The following is a 22,820-nucleotide window of genomic DNA, read 5'->3' on the forward strand; positions in this document are numbered from 1 at the left end:
TGAACCAAGCTTCTTTAAGTAGAGCATGATGTCTTGCATCACCATGCATTTTAGGAAGACTTAGTGAACCTAGCTTGAACAAAGCTTCTTTAAGTAGAGCATGATGTCTTGCATCACCATGCATTTTAGGAGGACTTGGTGAACCAAGCTTCTTTAAGTAGAGCATGATGTCTTGCATCACCATGCATTTTAGGAGGACTTAGTGAACCTAGCTTGAACAAAGCTTCTTTAAGTAGAGCATGATGTCTTGCATCACCATGCATTTTAGGAGGACTTGGTGAACCAAGCTTCTTTAAGTAGAGCATGATGTCTTGCATCACCATGCATTTTAGGAGGACTTAGTGAACCTAGCTTGAACAAAGCTTCTTTGAGTGTAGCATGATGACTTGCATCACCATGTATTTTAGGAGGACTTGGTGAACCAAATTAGAACAAAACTTCTTTAAGTGAAGCATGATGTCTTGCATCACCATGCATTTTAAGAGGACTTGGTGAACCTAGTTTCTTTAAGTAGAGCATGATGTCTTGCATCACCATGCATTTTAGGAGGACTTGGTGAACCTAGCTTCTTTAAGTAGAGCATGATGTCTTGCATCACCATGCATTTTAGGAGGACTTAGTGAACCTAGCTTGAACAAAGCTTCTTTAAGTAGAGCATGATGTCTTGCATCACCATGCATTTTAGGAGGACTTGGTGAACCAAGCTTCTTTAAGTAGAGCATGATGTCTTGCATCACCATGCATTTTAGGAGGACTTAGTGAACCCAGCTTGAACAAAGCTTCTTTAAGTAGAGCATGATGTCTTGCATCACCATGCATTTTAGGAGGACTTGGTGAACCAAGCTTGAACAAAGCTTCTTTGAGTGTAGCATGATGACTTGCATCACCATGCATTTTAGGAGGACTTGGTGAACCAAATTAGAACAAAACTTCTTTGAGTGAAGCATGATGTCTTGCATCACCATGCATTTTAAGAGGACTTGGTGAACCTAGTTTCTTTAAGTAGAGCATGATGTCTTGCATCACCATGCATTTTAGGAGGACTTAGTGAACCTAGCTTGAACAAAGCTTTTTTAAGTAGAGCATGATGTCTTGCATCACCATGCAATTTGGGAGGACGTGGTGAACCTAATTAGAACAAACCTACATGAACATCTGGAGCAACTTCGGAAGGTATTGGTTAATGTAATCAATTTAAACTTATGATGTCCTGCATCATCATGCAGTTTGTGAGGACGTGATGAACCTAATTAGAACAAACCTACATGGACTTCCGGAACAACTTCAGAAGGTATTGGTAAATGTAACCAATTTAAACTTACAATGTCTTGCATCACCATGCAGTTTGGGAGGACGTGGTGTACCTAATTAGAACAAACCTTTTTGGACCCATGGAACTACTTCTTGAAAAAGCCACGTCAAAATTTTTCGATGCGAATCCGCACTTTTTAGAGTCCGATAGAATAGTTTGCTGTTGAACGTACTATGCGGATGGACCTTACTTACGGTGCATTAAGACGTTTTTTTTTTTTTTGGGTTTTCGGATATTTTACGGTTACTGGTGAAACCAGTGTTGAGAATACGCACTAGGGAAAAGTTATACTCTCTTGCTTCTATCTCAGTCCAGAAGCATGCTATCAAAAAATGATGTTTGAAGGGCTTTTAGATTGTAATTCAATCTAAAAGTTTGCCGAATAAAGCAAAGAACGCAGACGCATACCAAAACCGTGAAAGAGCTGTGAGCACACGGTGAGTATAAATTACACGAATTTTACTCACCTCGTACTCACAGCTCTCCCACAACTTTGGTATGCGTCTGCGACCTTTACTTTATTTGGCAAACTTTTAGGTTAAACCACAATCTAAAAGCCCTCCAAGCATCATTTTTTGATAGCATGCTGCTGGACTGAGATAGAAGCAAGTGAGTATCACTCTTGCAAGTGAGTATTCTCAACACTGGGTGAAACTGCCCCTTCCCCTCACAAGTTTATGCATCAAATATTCAACAATATACTTATTTCGACGAAATTCTACCCCTTTTGAGACGTGGCGATTGTGCGAACTAATGACGGCGCAATTGTTCCAGCTTCCCTCGGAGCATGGTTGTCGGAAATGGCTGAAACGAATTTGAAAACGATTTATTCATGTTATATAAAGGACATTATTTACTAACAATAAATGACACCTTAACAACTCCAAAGTAAGCGTGTAGATCCAATCAACATAGGAGAATTGCATGAATAATTAAATAAAAAAAAAAAATATCCAGCTAATACCTGAGCTTTTGCCGCTGATTGGCATAAAGTTTTAACTGGATCAAAACCGAAGATAGTCTATGCCCAGGAAAATAAAGGAAATTATCATTATGTAGGAGAGGCTGAGGAGACTTGATCCCTGGGGAGACTTATTCCCCCCATATTTTCTCGGTATCAAAAACATTTTTCTTCTAGCATAATTTTTTCCAAAACTACTCCTGGACAAACGACTATGTTTTGGCTACAAGTGATTTCGATTGTTCATTGCATTATTTTTTAACGGCAGATGGTTTGTTTTCAGTCCTTCAGAAATCTTTTCGGCAATTCCAAAAAATCTCAATAATTTTGTGAAAATTGAACCAAATCGTGTGAAAATTTCACTGCACATAGTTTAAATAAAATACTTTCAAACTTATTTATCCAAATAAGGCTGTTGTTAACATATTTTGGTTAATTCAGCTTAGTATACACAACAGTGACATGGGGATACTTGATCCCTCGAGGATTACACACACATTATATATGTGAAAAATAATATTCTATTCGGAAGCCTCTATTTACTTGGTTAAACCTGAACTTTACGACGTTACTTTGATGTAGATGTGTCATAACATAAAAGAATAATAGTATTTCTGAAAATAATGCCAGAGATTTGAAATTTCAAGTGCTTGTAGGACATTTTCTCGAAATCATTGAAAAACGCCGACCAAATATACCATGTGCTTAAAGGGGGATCAAGTGTCACCCATTTTTGAAAAATACATCAGAAGACATGCCTCCATAAAAACACAGTTCTGAAAACTTAACCAATAATTTAAAGGCCTACTGTTTTTTATTAACTTGCAATAGATGTTTACCTGCCATTCTGTACGGTACGGAAATCTGATCTAGTTTTAGGTTTATTTTAAAGTTATAGTTAAATTAAGAAAAAGGGATCAAGTCTCCCCAGTCTCCCCTAAAGCTTATCTTTATAAACAAAACCAGCGCACCTGAGCTTTTTATTTTTAGCTTATTACAAGTGAGCAAGAACAGAATAATAAACTGCACTGTTGTTTGAAGCTTGCTTCTTGAGATTTGTGTGTCTGAAGTTCTGATGCACTGTTGAAGCGGGATTTCAAAACGTTTGTCCTCAAACTTATTTCTAACGCAGCTAGTTGAGTTATAGGTCATAACACATATTCATAACAAAAGATGATTTCATTAGATCATTAGATAAATTCATGTGCCCCATAGAACAACGCTGATGATTCTTAAAGATGATATACACATATTTGTGCGAAAAAAAAACTGTTGTTTTACATTTGAAAATTGCACCAAATTGAGCTAAGATGCACATGTTTTGCAAGATTATGCTGAGAGTGTCGTGATTTGATTCCCGGTTGATGCCAGATTTTTTCGTGAAGAATTTCGTAAGTAACTTCGCGGTTCTGCCACACTATATACTGTTCTCAAACTTGATGATTGGCAATTCAAGCTCTCCGCTAACTATTAATTTTGGATGCACTCATAGAACACTGAGTTGAACAATGTATCAATGGGAATGTAGTTTACCTTGAAAGAGTCGAAAAATGTGAAATTTCTGAACTTATTATGAGCGGGAAAAATTTCAACATGATCGCAAGAAAACCAATACATGCATGTTATAAGAAACGAACGGCGACAGGCGGCCTCACGGTATTTCCGACAATTTTCTTTGAATTTTGCAAATTTTTGGATCATCTACTCAGACACTCATTATCTATCGAGATTATCAATGAATCGTGGGTGTAGAAAAATCCGGAATTCCCAACAGATGCTTTTATATAGTACACTGCACAGGATTTTCGGCAGGCCAGCAACAATATGTGGATATCAATGCATGTTCCTTTAAATGGTTTAAAGGTTTTTCAAAACCCGCGGTGATCGGACCGTTCCAAGCGCAATTTTATTCTATAGCTAATGAGCATCCAAGTTAAATGAGCCCAAAATGTCTAAAATCGATGTTAAATTTACGGAGGTAGGATAGGATAATCATTTCAATTTTGTGCACGTTAAAAATAGTAGCCTCTCCCCTATAAAATTTATTGTAAGTACCTACATTTCAAACACCTCCGAAAATTCGTGTAAACACCAAGAATGCCCAAAAAATCCTCAACATATTAATCAGGGAGTTTCATTAAGTTTTTTTTTTCAACCATCAAAAAAAAAAACTTTTAACTAACTGTAGAAAACAATCTGTGCAATTGCAATCACAATCAATTAAAGAATGGGGCTTTTCAGTAATGGTTCATTTAAAAACATATCATCAGTGTCTGTCCAATAATTACGCAAGGGTTTATAGGAGGAGGGGAAGAGGTGATTGAGAAATCTTACGCGCCATACATATGTTAGTTTTTGATGTTTCGTACAAAAATTTTAAAAGGGGAGTCAAAGATAGTGGCGAAAAATCGAGAAAATTTCCTTACGCAATAGATGGACAGCCCCTCACCACTGTACTTAACAAACATATAGAACTACTTACATTCACGTCTTTAGCAGTCTCTGGTATTCCTCCCAGAGGCCCATTTTGGCACCGAAAACGTACAGCAAATTCTACCAAGGTCGTCAAGGTGAACTGATAGCCTGGCTTTCCACTGATCACGATCCGGGTCATGTCCTTGTTGTCGAGAAATAATTCGTCTAGGGAGTGTGGCGTTTGTTTTGCACGGACATTTCCAATGTCATTTTAGGATGTTCGGGAACGCAAATCGCAATGAAGTGACGACGTGTTTAAAGCACTATGCCACCTTGCATCCAGAGATCAGATGTCCTGTGTGAAGGAAATATTTAAAACATTCACAGCGATAGTTTGGCTGCGAGCCTCATTCTGAGTCAGTTGGTGAGAGCACCTACATATTTCAGATCCACTACACCCGCATAACTCGGAAGCTATGGCAGAGCACTCGTTGTACCACCCTGGGCGTTCCTTTCTCCATGGACTGTTCCACCAACCGCTTTGCTGTTCATCCACAAGCCAAAGCCGTTTTGTGATCGCTTTCTGCGCATACGATCCTCCGTGGTGCTCAAACGGCTTAAACTTTTCTTGCCTTCCTGCAAGGAGTTTGCTGTGGACATTGCTGGTTCTTTTTCCTTGATTCCATACAATCGCAGAGCTTGCACGAAATCAATCTGATCGTCCAGCAGCTTTTTGTACTCCTCTTGCTGCTGATCTTTGGCATTCTTGAAACTTGGAACCTTACTTGTAAACCGCCGAGGCCAATTGTTCGGTTTCGGGATTTTTATCCTTTCATCCACCTTCACGTACTCCTTGTCATCCTCTTCGATGTTTTTCGGCTGGATCCTGTCTTCTCCCTGACCTTCTCATGCTCCTTCGCACTCTGCAGCGAGCTCTTCTTGTACTCCTCGAACAAATACTCATCGTCCAGGATGTTCACCTCCAGCTACATAACTTTATCATCACTTCACACAGGTACTGCCGGCACGAGTAGTTCATTAAATTTCTCAATTTCTCTCGGTTTCCGCTCCAGCTTTATTTTTTGTCGCTTCCTCCATGCATCCTCCGTGTTCTATTTCAATTGTTGGACAACACCGTGCCTCTTCCTCGCTATCCACAAAACTTCCCTCCGAGGGGAATGAACTGACGTGCTTCCGGTTGCTGGTCATGATTCTGGCTACACAAATTCAAGCAAAAACGGACGAAAAACTGTACCAACAGTCTACAGTCGAGAGAACGAGAAAATAATCAATTAAACTAGGTGAAGATTTGAATTAAAATATCTACTTACTTGAGCAGCGACAAATCGGCGCCTTTTCAGTTCCAGCTCTACTTTTTTCCAGCGTTTCCAGCGACGTGGAACGTGATAGGGAAATGTTCATGATTTGTTCTTGTGTCAGCGAGCGATATTCTATAAATTCCAACAAATTTTGTTGTCTCCTGCAACACTTGTTGTTCAGGTGCGTTTGGCGAAGAACGTCTGCACTGGATATAGCTGAGTCGCAGCCGGTTTCATTATGCTGCTGCGCTAGACTACCCTCACACGGTGAAAAACAACGAATTGTTGTGGCAGAAAACATTGATTTTGCTCGCTCGGTGAAGTCGTAATTTGCATCATCACACAACAGTGGATACTTGCCGCGCAAATTATTTAATTTACCAATGGGTTTGAGTCGGAATGGTCGGAATAAATAAAAAAGACCCTTTCCTCCCGGGATGTTGATGTTTACACGAGATCGCGCACATAAGCAAAACAAACAAAAAAGTTTCGCCCGGCGCGGCGAAACGGGAGTAGAAACTGTCAAAATCTTGTGAAAGGGGTAAACCAATGCGTAAAAAGTACCGCAAAATGGTAATCACAAGTCCCCTCGGTGAACTTATGTCCAAGGAAAAAGAAGAAAACATGGTACCGAAAATTTTTGGTGGTTTGTACCGCACTCTTAAGTGCCCCACACAATGCATACGTTTGCGTGTGCGTGACAGTAGTTTGACACATTTCCCATGGGAAAACTGTCAAAAAAACGCAAACCTCGACGGAACGGACGCTATGTGTTCCAGGCTTTACGTCTGTATAAATTCGTCTGTGGGGATACAGTGACGATTCGTTCGTTGAGAGCTCGTTAGATGGTTGAATGTTCACTGGTTGGGGCAAAACCCAACTAAAAAGCACTGTCAATGTTAAAATAGATGTCAAAACGAGTTTGACGTCTGACCGCCGTCGCATCACAGCTCCTGTATACAGAGCGTTTGCGCAAGTATCTGAGTGTTCCGTGACGTATTTCTCGTCAATTGCGTGTGTCTAGAGCATTTTGATCAGTTGTCAGTTGCCCCAACGAACGAACACGATTCGCTAATCGGGGCGCAGTCGTGACCCAACCAGCGAATTCGGACTGTATCCGCATTTATCCGTTTCTAACCGTCGCTAACCGTTGCTAAGCGAGCTGCTAAGTTAGCAGAAGTTAGACGCGGTTAACGCATTTATCCGTTTCTAACCGTCGTTAACCGCGTCTAACTTCTGCTAACTTAGCAGCTCGCTTAGCAACGGTTAGCGACGGTTAGAAACGGATAAATGCGGATATTCCGGTTAGAAAAGGATATGTCATTCCCCTTGCGTTCCCCTTGGCCTCAAATGACGCAAATTTGGGTTAATTGAAGAAAACCCAAATTTGGCTTCTTCCACGGAAGAGCAGCGGAAGCGTCGGTGCTTCTCTCTTTGTTTTCGGCAACATTGCGGTGGGTCGAGGGAGAAAACAACCCAACTTTGAGTTAAAACTTTAAGCAGTTTAGCCAAATTTGAGTTTTTAAAACTTATTCTTTGGGTTATAATATTTTTCCGTGTGTAAGGAATTTAACGTGTATCCGCAGTGCGTGTGCAACCAAGCGAGAAGAAGAAGAAGTTTTGACATCCAAGCGGTATGCTGTCGATGAGATCCTCGTCGCTGATTGGTCGATGGATGTAAATGGCACACCGCTTGGACACAGACAAACAGACGTAACACTTGCGAAATTTCCATCGACCACGCTTTTAACGATCATTTTAAATTTTCATAGTAGTGGCTTTCACAACCAGAGGCGCGCGCATCGTTTTTCTATGCACTGAAAATAATCGACACGCCTCATTCATGTTCTTTTACACGTTAATGTATCGTTCGAAACAGCACGCTATATTAACGTGTATTTCCTTTGAATCAGATGTGGAATAGTTGAGGTTTTGAACCACTGTCTTTTACACATGATTTAATCGTGTTTGAAAGTATGTTTATGTATCGATAATGGAGATGGTTCGCCTATAAGGTAATGTACATCACCGAACTCGCCCGCGTTAAGTATCTCTTAGCTTACTTCATTTTTTGATGAACAGGGACCCGCACCTGGGTGCCTGGTACTGATATTCTAAGAAATTTGACATTTATGATGCCAAACTAACGTGTTTTACACATGATTTCGAAAAGTAGATTTATGACTGGTTTGACACGTTAAATTCAGATGTTTCCCAAGTGGTGAAAATTCATGTTTGAAACATGTGGCTCGAACGTGTAGAATATTTTCAGTGTGCGTTTGACGTTTCACACTAGCGCCTTCTGTTGACGATACTGCACAACACAGTGAATCATGCAACTTTTCCACCAGGTGATGGTAGTGTGAACTGGGCGATGGATTTCCATGAAAATCGTTCAAGGTGTTACGTCTGTTTGTCTGTGGCTTGGATGTCAAAACTTCTTCTTTTCGCTTGGTGCATCAATCAATTTGTCTGAACACGGAAAAAACAGATTACCTAAAAAATACGTTAAAAGAACGCAAAAATAAGTATACCGCTGGAACTTTTTACCCAGCAGTGGGTTGTTTTCTCGCTCTCCCGCTCGCATTGTTGTCAAAAACAAAGCGAGAAGCAGCTACCTAGCCGAAAATGTCCGTGCGAGAAGCCAAATTTGGGTTCTTTGTTGTTTACCCTAAAGTGGGTTTATTTCAACCCACTAGGGTACTTCGAAAGTTAACGCTAGGTAGAAAGAACTTTACGATGGGTTGCAATTTTCTGCCGGCATCAAACGGAAACTACCCACTCAGAGCTTTAACGCGATACAGTGAGGATTCGCTCGTTGGGTCACGACTGCGCCCCGATTATCGAATCGTGTTCGTTCGTTGGGGCAACTGACAACTGATCAAAATGCTGTATACACACGCAAGTGACGAGAAATACGTCACAAAACACTAACATACTTGCGCAAACGGTCTGTATACAGGAGCTACGATGCGACGACGGTCAGACGTCAAACTCGTTTTGACATCGATTTTGACATTGACAGTGCTTTTTAGTTGGGTTTTGCCCCAACCAGCGAACATCCAACCATCGAGACAGCCCATCTAACGAGCCGCCAACGAACGAATCGGGACTGTATAGCCAAATTTGGGTTCTCGCACGGAAGAGCCGATATGAGTGAAAAGAACCTATATTTGGGTTGATTTCTGGTTCCGTGAAGGACAAATCTGGCGTTCGATTTGAATAGGTCGAATCTACATATGAATCACAGCAAACATATGACCTATTCAAATCAAACGCCAGAAATTTTTGACCACTGTTGACAGATCAATTTGGATATTGTTTGGCTCTGTTTGTCCCTATGGACTTCACTGCACGAATGTGTGGCCTGTCTCAAGGGGTTGGTCATTCAGCACACTTCATTTGTGCCGTTATTGTACGTTTACACTCGTTATGAACACGGTCGGTTAAAGTATTCGTTCGGTCAAGTGACCGTTCCAGTAGCCGGTGTCACTTTGCTGTCAGTTGAGTTGTCAAAAAAAAAAAAAACTCCAAAATTGTTTTTATTGTGATCTGCGGTAGTTCTGTATTCTTTACTGGCTTCAATCATGAACGTAATTTTAGAAAACGTTCGTCATAGGCAAGCTACCAAAAATACGAAGTACTATTGTCTTTACAATTATTACGTGCTTGGGATTAAACGATCACACCTTGCCATAAAATACTGTAAATCGAAGACGACCATAAGTTCCTGGATAGCTGAGTACGAGCGCAGTGGAGCCTTCGGAACAGGATCTCGACAGGCTACGTTTCCTAAGTTTGACCATATGAAGCGAAAATGGATTACTGATTTATACGAAAAACTCCCAACGTTGTACCTGGACGAGGCAAAACAACGATTCACTTCCCATTTCGGTGTGCCTATTAGTGTTTCCTCTATATGCAAAATCCTACACGCTCATGGATTGTCCTGGAAGGTGCTGAAGCGCAGAGCAATTCAGATTCGGGAGAGTGAAGTCGTCAAGTATAGCAGGGAACTGTGCTGTTTTCAGTGGGACCATCCGCAACTCGTGTTCTTGGATGAGGTGTCGTTTGACAATCGGGATATGTGGAGAACCCGTGGGTATGGACTGATCGGTCAGAAAGTCGTCTATAAAGGAGAATTTAGACGACGTCCAAGAGTATCCACCTTATGCTTCCTGGGATATCAAGCAATACTCGACTCATTTGAAACGGAAGGCACATTTACGAGGCAAAAGTTTTTTGACGCTTGTAGGAAAATGGCTCTTACGAACGGAAACATAAGGTCCTATCCAGGCCAGTTTTCTGTTTGGATAATGGATGGCGCTCGCATCCATTGCGATAAGAATATAATAAAATATCTGCGATCTTTGGGAATTATTCCAATTTTTTTACCACCCTATTGCCCATTTTACAACCCTGTAGAAATAGTTTTTGGATTAATAAAGCGATATGTAAGGCGCCACTATGAAGAGAATAAAGACGTTCCAATGTCCGTAATTGTTGGAGCGGCACTCACAAAATTCACCAGCTATGATTGCACAAATCTGTTCCGTAAGTGCGGGTATTTCCCAGGAGGAGTTTTCGATCCATCGGTAAACAAATAGTATGAAAAGTAAGAAAAATACAATCAGGAAATGGAAAATCTCTCAGAAAAATTGAAAAATTAGAATGAAATAAAATGTAACAGTTTATATTGAATATGCTTTTATTCATGAGAAAGAAAAAACCTTATCGTATTCATTTGAACGAATTTCATTCTTGATGGTCAACATCAACCATATCTCCGACAGCAGAAGCTAATTTCTTACTGAATTCCGATTCTTCTGGTGGCATTGAACTTTGCATTGCTTCGAGGAGTGAACGAGAGGTGTCAATTTTGGTCTTCAAATCATGAGCCAACAATTGCGCTTTGGACACCTCTTTAGTTAACTCATCCACAACGTTGCACAGCTGGTTTACATCTGACGTAACGCTTTCGCAGATGCCAAACGCGATTTGGAATCCCCTACGTGTGACTTGCAGCTGGTTTCCCTCTGAGATAGGTGGTGCTCTGAACAAATGAAGATATTCATCTGGAGGTGCTTCATGTTTCAGCCTTGACTGTCGATCCCCTGGTTGCGACAGGATGAAATTCGCCCACTTTTCCCAGGACGAATACAACGCTGTGTAATGGTAATGCACCTCTTTCAGCTCACTGATGCAATCAAACAGCTCCTCTGTTGTTGGAGCACCTGCACGATCTTTATTGCCAGGTTGTAACAAGCTTTTATTGGTCAACTCCCAGATGGTGTTCGATTTCAACGACGTTGAGTACTTGTAGACGTGAACTTGAATGTTTTTTCCTCGCCAGCTAGTCAAAACCTTTGATCCATCTCGTAAATCCTCAACTGAATATAACTTTTTAGTTTTTTGATGACGGAGCACAATAAACTTGTTGACATCGCTGAAATCCGGGTTTTCCTTTGTAGACCAAGCCACTGAATTCGCTTCTTCTGTATAATTCACCACGACCTCACGCGAAACGTAGGGGCAGCTTTTTTTCCACATGCACTTCAGCAGTTCCTCGACGGTGTTTCCAAAAATGTCACTCGTTTGCACTGGATCGGCCAATCGTTGTGTTTTGAAAAATCGTACGTAGAACACCCCAATGAAATGGAACGCGAACTGTTTGAACTCCTTCGCTGACAAATTCACCGTAATGTTCAGCTCCGTTGGTGCATCTCCCCGATGCAGTGATTGTTCGGAAAGATTGGAATCAGCGCTGTCTTGTTTTGGCACATTCAGACCGTGTAGGAATAATGGATTTTTGGTGACATTTTCACTTGATGGACCATCGGAGAGATCTTCAAAACTGGGTTGCCGATCCGAAGCAGTGCCCGAGTGAAGGTCCGAGGCGTTGTTTACATCCAAATATTCGACGTCACGGTAGTTTACTGCGTCCTCCGAAACGCCCTCCTTGTCTGAGGAACTTTGGCTGTTTGATTCATCCATTCTACTGAATTGAAACTGGCATGGATTAAGTTATTTTAACCAATAAAATAAGCATTTATGTACCTGCAAAATCCTCTTTAAATTGTCGATCAATTGCCGTTCACTTTATCTCCAAAGCAGCAACAACCGAAGCAACCACTTGTTGTGTTGTGATGATTGTTTTGTTTTGGTTTCATTGCGCACGGGGGCTACCATATGCGTAGTCAGAAAATTGTTATAAAAATATTTATTTCAAAACATTAAATAAAATATTAAAACAGTAAATAAAAATTATTATGTACAGTATATCGCATTCTCTATTTTATTTACGATTTTATGCTTATAAGTTGATACAAGATATTGATATACAGTCATGACCCGCTGGTTGGGGGCTTAATAGTTGGGTGACTTTTTAGTTGGGGCTCCGTTAGTTGAGCTGTCAGCCAACTAAAAAGCACCTGGATGTCATAATTCAATGTCAAACTGAAAATGACAACCAATCTGTAATTCCGAGGGGCGAGCTAATGAGTTTTGGTTTCTTAAACTTTACTGATAATCGAAAAGAATTTCTATTTCATATTTCTTAAAAAAAAAAAACAATATGCACAATTACTTCGAAACAAATGCAAAACATCGGCAATCTTTATTTTGTCGATCATTGAAAGAGTTTTGTGCTTGCATTTTGGTCCGGGTGGTTTCATAAACATCTATATTTTAACTTCACCGGCTAAAAATGGGTGAGAATAATTATTTCTCGCATTGGCCATATATGTATCTTGCAAAACGTATCAGTTTTGCTCTAAATGTAAAACAAATTGAAAAATTTTACTTTACACTTCCAAACTAAACATGATTTAAAAAAACAATGCGCATGCCCCTTGTGCTGATGTCACTTCACCCAACTAGCGAATCGAATTCGTTGGTTGGGTGGAGGTTGTGGCTCAACGAGCGAGTTCCGACTGTATTTAGAATGTTGATATTGATTGACATACCCCTCGTCTTTCGAACGATTACTTGGATGCCCTGCTGAAGTGAACGCTAAAATCCATCTTTCGGGGAAATCCACAATATTTTTGAGCGTGTGCCAATGGGTGCCAAAACTGTGCCGCTCATTTTTCAGTGTGTGCCGAACGTGCCGGGAGCTGTGCCGCATGTGCCCAGTGGAGTGTTTTCTTCGAATGTTTATGCGCTATTTGAAACCCTTTCTGTTTTTGACAACTGTTGTTAATCTAATCGGTGTTTACCAACAAAATCCCACCCAGAACACTTGTCTAAAATCAATATAAAGAGATTTTTGTAATTGTAAGTATGTTGACAGATTCATTCTATACCGCAAAGTTGTTGTACCCATGTGTGCCAGAAGTGTGCCGAATAGGCTCCTAAAGTCCTATCGGGATTCTTGTTTTGAACCACAATATATGGTTCAAGAGTACATATTTACTCATTTTTTGACGTTTTTATTAACCATAGTTGAAAATATATAATTTTTATTTTTTTAGCCTTTTGTCTCGTCCCTACACGGAACTACAAATCAACCCAAATTTAAGTTGTTTTGACGCAATCCCGGTCTTCCGTGGAATTACTCAAATTTGCGTCAAACAGCGATAGTGGCGAGTGAGTAGTTCTCGTATAAGAGCGGCAAAAAAATTAACCCAGTGGTAAGTTAATTTCACCCAACGGAGGCCTCAATTGACGCAAATTTGGGTTAACTCAAGAAAACCCAAATTTGGCTTCTTCCACGGAAGAGCAGCGGATGCGTCGGTGCTTCTCTCTTTGTTTTCGAAAACATTGCGGTGGGGCGAGGGAGAAAACAACCCAACTTTGAGTTAAAACTTTAAGCAGTTTAGTCAAATTTGAGTTTTTAAAACTTATTCTTTGGGTTATAATATTTTTCCGTGTAGCTTATAAAACATACTTTGAGTGATTTTTTTCACCGTGTATGTCAGATAGGAACATTTTTGAAATCCCAGTGCGAAAAATGTCGAGCTCAGTCACACAAGGTTGACCTCAAATGTCAACTATTTACCATTTTACTTATTTCGAATTTTCTCATTATTCCTTTGTTTTTTCAAGTTCGAGTAAAGGACAATTTCGATTAGAATACCATGCTTGATCGTATTATTCAATATAAGCGAGATTTCGTCTTTAATTTTAGGACCCTATTGTGCCGAGAAGTGCCGGCATGTGTGCCAGGCACAATGTGCCGAGTGACCAACCCCTTGGGCCTGTCTACTTTCACAGAAAATGTTGACGTTTGAGCGATGCCGTAACACTCATAAGTGTCAAATTTTCTGTGGGTGTAAAGCCGTTAGTACACAGGGTCAAATATTTGCCCAAAAAGAAACCAATGCTTAAACATCTTGTTTGAATCGACCGAATTTTCATTAGTGGCAAACTGATGTTGTTTCTTGAGTACTTTCCTTGTAATATTTCTCCGTACAGTTGAAACCCGATATTTTCGACTAGCGAAGTTGTAGATAGATAGTATCGAAAGCGGTCCGAATCCCGATTAGTGAAATCAAATTTGTGGTTTTTCCGAGTAAAAACAGATCCAAATGACGAGAAAGCAATCGATAACTCGAATCCTTGAGAAAGATCCGATACGGATCGAAACGTCGGAGTAAGAGAACATAAGATTGTTTTTGATCTCACAATCGGACTGAAAAGCCAGAAAAATCCTAAAAATACTCCAAGAACAGTCGTAACCATTTGGCAAAAAGTTGTACAGTGAGGATTCGCTCGTTGGGTCACGACTGCGCCCCGATTATCGAATCGTGTTCGTTCGTTGGGGCAACTGACAACTGATCAAAATGCTGTATACACACGCAAGTGACGAGAAATACGTCACAAAACACTAACATACACTGGGAAAAAAATCTTCATTCCTTCTATGTGTCCGGGACATGGATTTTTGCAATAGGGGTAAACAAATGGTTTCCATTAGTGCGACTCATACTTTTGATGAGGCACCATACAGCAGCGACTCATACAATTTAGAACACATACTATTCATGTGCTAATTTGCCTGCGTAATCGGGTATTGTTTGCATATACTTTGGATGTGGTTTGGCACATGGATATTTGCCATTAAGTATGAGGCAATTTTCCTGAGTGTACTTGCGCAAACGGTCTGTATACAGGAGCTACGATGCGACGACGGTCAGACGTCAAACTCGTTTTGACATCGATTTTGACATTGACAGTGCTTTTTAGTTGGGTTTTGCCCCAACCAGCGAACATCCAACCATCGAGACAGCCCATCTAACGAGCCGCCAACGAACGAATCGGGACTGTATTTTTCTCCAAATCCGTGCGTCGGACCTAACTTCGGAAGTGATGCGGACCAGGTTTACTATACAGCGCACCTCTTCCGAAGTAAGGTCTGACGCATGGATTTGGAGAAAAATCCAACTTCGCTAGTCGAAAACTCCGATTTTCAACTAAATTGAGAATATTATGCGTTGCGCGAAAATTTGTACGCGCAAGCGCTCATACATCTCCGCCTGTAAGAAAAATCATGTCGGTGTTTTCGGCGCAGTATTCCTTGGCCAATTCCCGCACTTATTGTAGAAGTCACCATAATGATTAAACATACCAGCGGAGGTCTATTAGCGATTTTGCACCTTTTTCGCTCTCTATTTTCTTGCAACGGGTAATATATTTGCGCAAAAGTTCATTCGTTTTTTGAGAGTGGCAACAATAAGTTTGCCCGCTACACCTTGGTCAAAATGTAACTTTCAAAAGTGGTCAAAAGCATAATATAACTGCGCAATTTTTAAATACTGTGGTCCCGTATTTCACATTGCAATTGAAAATTTCAACCTTCTAGTTGATCTCAATTTCGATATATTTTCAGCCCAGCTTAGGAACCCGCAATTGGGTTGTTTAGCGAATAAAATATTGCTATTTTCTATAGCCTAATCGAAAGAGCTCATTTTTCTGAATGTTGGCGCAGTAACCTTAGAATGTAATGAATCATAGTAAGCCATTGTAAGATTAGTTTTAAATAAATTCATTCTCTTCTGTCATACCAAACCGAGTAGACGTTATTACTCTTTAGTCCCAATAGGTTATGGGCCGTAGCAGTTGCTAAGGTAACCACTTTGTTTGGCAGAGAGAAAATTTTTTTCGAAGCGGACTTCAAGATTTTTTTAAACCAAGAACCGTAGCAAGAATGGTCAACCCCGACGGACATCAAGACGGTTCCGGCGATCAAGGAAACGGTTCCCAACGGGGGGAGCGACACTAGTTTTGCCAAGCCCAAAAACCCCAAAAAAGCCGAAAAAAAGTCGAGAAATCCCGGTAAAACCCGCAAAACTTTTGCGGATTTTAGCGACTTTTTTGAGCTTTTTTCAGCTTTTTTTAGGTTTTTTGGCTTGGCAAAACTAGTGTCGCTCCCCCTGGTTCCCAAGCTGGATCAAGGAGGCAAGCCAATATCGGAGGACGATTACCGGGCAGTGCAGTATCGCTGCCGGTGCGGGAAGTGCTACGCGGTTCGGAGAACTACAGCTCGTGGTCCTTCGCGACCAAGATGATCCTGATCAAGGAACGGACGTGGTGCGCAGTGAAGGAACGGCTGGACGACGATCCGGTAGTGAGCGACGAAGTTTCCGAGCAAGCCCTGGCCACGATATGCCTGAGTATCGATCCCAAGATCTATGGGCTGGTGCGGAACGCCAAGACCGCTAAAGAAGCATGGGACAGCCTACGTAATACCTACGAGCACAGCGGTTCCACCCGGAAAATTGGTCTGTTACGGAGACTGACCGGAATTCGACTGGTTGGCGCTGAACGGGATGAAGACATCATCTGCCAGACGACTCAAGAATATGTGAACGAGCTGTTTACGACGAGTCACCAGCTTTCTGAGGTCGGATTTCAAGTAGACGATACTTGGCTGGCAAGTTTGCTGATGAAGGGGCTACCGAAGCAGTATGAACCGATGATCCTGGGATTGGAGTCGTCGGGAATGAAGCTTACGGCGGACGTTGTCAAGGCAAAAATCCTGCAGGACGTGAAGGTCGGCAAGGACTGCAAGTCAAGCGATGGGGCGTTCTACAGTAATCCGAACCAGCAACAGAAATCTGCGGGTAAGTCAGCCGTGAAGTGCTTCCGGTGCAAGAAGTCGGGACACTACGCTTCACAGTGCCAGAAGAAACCGAGCGAGAAAAAGGACGAACGCGATGGTCGCGGCAAGCAAAGCGGTCATGCTGCATTTTTCGCAGCGTTCAACGCAGTGCAGTCAGGAAACGACAATGAGGACTGGATTTTCGATTCCGGTGCATCAACGCATCTGTGCCGGAACAGGGGCCAATTATTAGAAGCGGAGAACGTATCGGCTAGCATCAACGTTGCGAATAATTCCGAGGCGGCTGTCGTTGCCAAGGGTGCCGTCAATCTGGAAGCGGACATTGGAGGTACGTCATGTCAAATCACCATGAGTAATGTTCTGTGTGTTCCAGATTTAGCGTTGAATTTGTTATCCGTGAGCAAAATTTGCAAGAGCGGGTACCAGGTCACTTTCGACAACGAGTCATGCAAGGTCGTCAGTCCCAAGCAGGAAGTAGTAGCGGTTGGACAGGAGTCGAATGGGCTGTACCGGCTGAAGATGGTCAAGAATCCGTCCGTGCATGTGGCACGACAGCCAAATAGTTTCCAACTGTGGCACCGACGATTAGGACATCTTTCGGCAAGCGGCATGATGCGGCTCAAGTCTATCGCAACCGGAATGAAATTCGAGGACGAGAACTTGCCGCGATGTGTTCCGTGCATCCAAGGCAAGCACCAGCGACAACCGTTCAAGGCGATAGGTCATCGTGCTGGTAAGGTGCTCGAGCTGGTCCATTCCGATCTCTGCGGGCCGATGGAGACGGCGTCGTTGGGAGGAAGCCGCTATATCCTAACGTTCATAGACGATGCAAGCAGGAAGGCTTTCGTCTATTTCCTGAAATCAAAAACCGACGTGTTAGAAGCTTTTGAAGATTTCAAGTCGTATGTCGAGAATCAGACGGGAGAACGCATCAAGAGAATCAGGACGGACAACGGGAAAGAGTATGTCAATCGTACGATGCGACGGTTCCTGAGGCAAGCGGGAATCCACCACGAAACGACGGTTCCGTATAATCCGGAACAAAACGGACTGGCAGAGCGGATGAATACACTGAGGCGATTTTCCGTATACTTTTTATGTTTCAAACTACATAATTTTTTGCAATTTGAATTCACTTATAAAACATAAAGGAGCCAAACATACTTTTTATAATCATCAGCAGCTATAAAATTTATGTTTGAAATCTTATAAAATTTATTTACCCTGATCAATAAAATTTATGTGTGAGGCTTATGACTTCTATATTATAATTTCTCATAAAAATCATGTAACGATTCTTAATAAAAATTATATTTCATTTTATAAAAATTGGCTTTTGATTGTTTTGTTCATAAAATTGTCATATTTAATTTCCAATTTATTTCTCGAAATACGCACATTTCTCTATTTGTAATCAACTCTTCGGCGGAGGCCAGCCGAAATTATTAGTCCGGGAGTTTACGAGAGCTTGTTTCCATGGCGGAAGCAGCGGCGCACGCCAGCACGTCGGTCCACGATCCACTTGAGCTCCTTTTCCATCCATTTCAGCGTCACGATCCAGCACTTGGGCGGGTCCCCACCGACCTGTTCGTTCCGTTCATCTTCTCGCGCTGGATAGCTTCTTACGGTGCACCTTACGACTCGCACTTTATCATTCTTGCGGACCGGACAGTGTAATTTTCTTTAGCTTCTTGGATAGGGGCATCAGCTTCCTGTGGATGAGTGTCCAAAGTCGGATCCTGCCAGTCGTTTCCCGGCCACCGGAGCCCATTGCGCTGACCAAATCCATAGGATTTCGCTGGAGGGTGCAGGTGAAAACTTCTGTTGTTGCTTCGGTGGCTTTGTGGCGCGGAAGCTTTCGGTCAATTTTGAACGACCCTAAAATAAACCGCAGTAAAACAATATATTTTTCATTAATATGCAAGCGAGGACGCAAGCTTACCTTTACAATTCCACAGCTGAATCGATGAAAAGACAAAGATTTTCGTTCGGAAGTCTAATGATGACGCCCATCTTGGCCGTCTTGATGGCGGTTGGAAACTGACTCGCCAAACTTAAAAAGTATATGTGGTCCCATATAATTTTTTACTATAGCAGAGAAATTATATCTGTTATGTTTGACCAAATATAAATGTGATTGACAGGGTACATAAGCCTCATGAGTTACCTCATAAAAGCTAAACAGGTTTCAATGACAATTATATCCACACAATTAAAAATAACGACGGCAATGTCTTATAAATTACATAAAAAGTAGCCTTATAATGTTTAAGTTTGGAATTTTCTCAGTGTAGGACGCTGGTGGAGCGCGCCAAAAGCATGCTGTTCGATGCCGGCCTGGAGAAGCGATTCTGGGCAGAAGCAGTAGCTACGGCGTCCTACGTTGTTAATCGGTCACCGACAAAAGGTCTACCAGTCACACCCGAGGAGAAGTTCACAGGTAAACGTCCCGACCTGTCGCACCTACGCGTTTTTGGAAGTGAGGTCATGGTGCACGTCCCTAAGGAGAAAAGACGGAAATGGGACGCGAAGTCAGAACGAGCAATGTTCATGGGCTACAGTGAGAATTCAAAGGCATACAGAGTATACAACTTCAAGACTCAAGACGTAGCAGTTAGCCGTGACGTGATCTTCCTGGATGAAGAACGAGTTGCTCGGAGCGAAGCTAGCCCTACGATGGAAGAATCACCTTTTGAAATGATTGTGCAGAACGAGGTTGCAGAGGAGGAGCTCGTAGACGGCGAAGATGACGACCAGCCGGCACACGACGAGCTCAGCGAACCAGAATCCGAGGAGTTCAGAGATGCCGATGAAACGCTGATCGATGCCGATCTACAACCTGCTGCGCTCCCTCCACAACCAGAGGACCCACAACAGTTGGTAAGGCGCAGTGCGAGGGAGCGCGTAACCCCAGGCAAGTATCGAGATTTTCATTTGGGCTTCAGTGTTCTACCTCATGGTACTTCCCAACCTCCACAGTTATGCGATGCGAGTGGCGATGGCGAGCCACAGACCTTCCAGGAAGCGATTACGTGCGAGGACAGCGATCGTTGGAAAGGAGCAATGGTGGAGGAGTATCGAGCGTTGATGAACAATCAAACCTGGGAGCTAACCGATCAGCCAGAAGGAAGGAAAGCTCTCCGCTGCAAGTGGGTGTATAAGGTGAAGGCGAACCCCGATGGATCCACCGAGAGATATAAGGCCCGCCTCGTAATCAAGGGCTACTCTCAAGTCAAGGGCGTCGATTATGAAGAGACGTACTCGCCGGTGGTCCGGTATGCCACTATCCGCTATCTGATGTCGTTAGCCGCTAGTCTGGACCTGAAGATACATCAGATGGATGCAGTGACCGCGTTTCTGCAAGGTGAACTAGGAGAGGAAGCCATATACATGCAGCAACCGGAGGGTTTCATCGATCCCAGATGTCCGAGGAAGGTCTGCAAGTTAAAGAAAGCGTTATACGGACTGAAACAAGCCAGCAGAATCTGGAACCAGAAACTTGATGGTGAACTGAAGCGGTTTGGACTGGCACGATCGAAGTATGACACGTGCGTCTACTATCGCATTGAAAATGGATCAATCCTGATTGTGGCCGTGTATGTCGACGACCTTCTGATATTCTCGAATAACCAGCACTGGGTCAACGAATTGAAGAAGCAACTGGCAGAGAAGTTTTTGATGAAGGATCTCGGATTGGCCAGCAGAGTCCTTGGAATCCGTGTGACGCGTCAGAAGGACAACGTTTGTTTGGACCAGGAGCACTATGTACAGCAGTTGCTAGAACGTTTCGGCATGGAAGACTGTGTTCCTGTGGCGACCCCGGCGGACCCCAACCAAAGATTGACGAAGCAGATGAGCCCTAGTACCGATGAAGAACGAAGGCAGATGCAGAACATCCCGTTCCGTGAGTTGGTAGGAGGTCTCCAATTCCTGGCGCAAGGCACGCGTCCGGACATTTGTTTCGCCGTTAATCAAGTTGGCCAGTTCTGTAGCAACCCAGGAAAAGCGCATTGGATAGCCGCAAAGCGTATTTTGCGGTACCTTAAAGGAACGCGAGATCTACAGCTTGTAGTGATATAGGTTGACTAAAGAAAATATTTCGATTTAAATTCAAATAGTTTACACAATCTAAGTTTTCTGAGTGTACCTACGACTTTTAACCGTTGCACCTGAGATTTAGGTTTTGAAGTACACGATGACGAGGCGTGATCGGAGAGCTCTTTTGCGCTGCGATGACGGACAACTGGATACGAAGAAAAGGAAGGCGAGAATGAATGACAAGCTAATGGGTGAACGAGAAGGCGTGAACGGACCTGCACACCACGGCGGCCGAATGAAGTCAGTTTGTGAACGATGTTTGCGACGAACGGACGGAGGAGTAGTGTTGGTGCCCAATTGGTAAAAGTAATTTGTGCTTTGTGAATAAAAATTCTTTAATAACGAAAGTGAGACTCGGTTTTAATTTTTTGGTGGCTTTAGGATGTGGGATTGCAGGATGTGTGACCGGAAACAGGGTAAGTTTATTGAATTTTCTTGATTTGTGGGTGTCGCTGAGAGCGATGGTATTTTTTTGAGGTGAAAGGCTAGATCCTCGTGGATTTATACACGACCGATCTTGCATCGATTTTTCTTAACTGTTCCGAAAAGCATACGAACACTACATGGCGCAGTTGGTATGAGTTTGTTTTTTAGAATTTCCATTTGGTGGTGTCCCATACTGCTCGGAATTACAAATTGTAAGTTGAAAGTCAAACAAGAAAATGCGGAATTGCTCATTTAATTATGCTGAGGATATAGAATGAAATTGATGTTGAATAGTTGGGTGGCAATGGGGCACCGCGATGGCCCTGACGGTAAAATTGATGGATTGGCAATGCAGAATGTCCGTTGTTTGATGTGAGATTGTGAATTGTGAGTGGAGTGTCAAACGGGAGTGTGCGGAATGGTTCATTTTACGGGCGATTGCATGAATGAACGTTTGACAGGAGGTGGTGTGCTAATACGAGAAAAACAACGTTGATGTCGTTTCGCTAGTTTGTTCATTTTGGAAGTTGGAAAATAAAAGAGATTTTATAGGTAGTTCTGCGTGAATCTAAACGACATAGGTACAGTTGAAGCTGAAGTGTTCTTCATTAAGTAATTTGTTAGTTATCTGGATTATTACAGGGGCTTAGTAGCGTTATTGTGGCATGGTGCAAATGAATGTATGAAGCAATCATTAGAATAAAAAGGACTGTACGTCACTGGAAGTTTGTTGTCGGTTTGTTCACATTTGAAAAGTGATTTTACTTTGAAGATTATTGCAATTGTGTGTCTTATCAAGACTTTCCATCAGGGGATGTTTCTTTTGGGTTGATTTCGATGAAAATAGCTAAAAGGAAGCATGAGTAAGAATGAACTAGTCGGATTTGTCGGATTTTAGTTTGAACTAGAGGAGGAAAATGCATGTGCTACAGTTGCTCAAAGGACCGGCGTGAACTCGAACAATATTGGGTTTGTGGTTAAAAATTAATTTCAATTCTATTCAATATTATTTATTATTATTTCGAGTTGAGAGTTGTCTGGAATGGTCGGATTGGATTTACATATTAGAAAAAAGGTTTGTATTGTACTAGTGCATGTTTTTATTTATAAGAATTTATTTTGGTTTTTAACAGTTATCTATTAGGAATGGAATGGTATTGTATTTCGAAATAACTGTGGTGTGGATTTTACAGTTCGATTAATTGTTCCAAGCAGTGCGAACCATAA

At 42.1% G+C, this 22,820-nt stretch overlaps 1 protein-coding gene across 1 annotated transcript; it reads left to right on the forward strand.

Annotated features, from left to right (window-relative positions):
- The first annotated feature begins 9,465 nt into the window (after window positions 1-9,465).
- Window positions 9,466-11,175, forward strand: LOC134290093 (uncharacterized). Its single transcript, XM_062857115.1, has one exon. It carries the CDS (start codon window positions 9,595-9,597, stop codon window positions 10,612-10,614), a length of 1,020 nt encoding a protein of 339 aa, XP_062713099.1. The 5' UTR covers window positions 9,466-9,594; the 3' UTR covers window positions 10,615-11,175.
- The last annotated feature ends 11,645 nt before the right edge of the window (window positions 11,176-22,820 follow it).

Source organism: Aedes albopictus, chromosome 3 (genome assembly GCF_035046485.1).
Source record: "Aedes albopictus strain Foshan chromosome 3, AalbF5, whole genome shotgun sequence".
NCBI classification, from domain to species: Eukaryota; Metazoa; Arthropoda; class Insecta; order Diptera; family Culicidae; genus Aedes; species Aedes albopictus.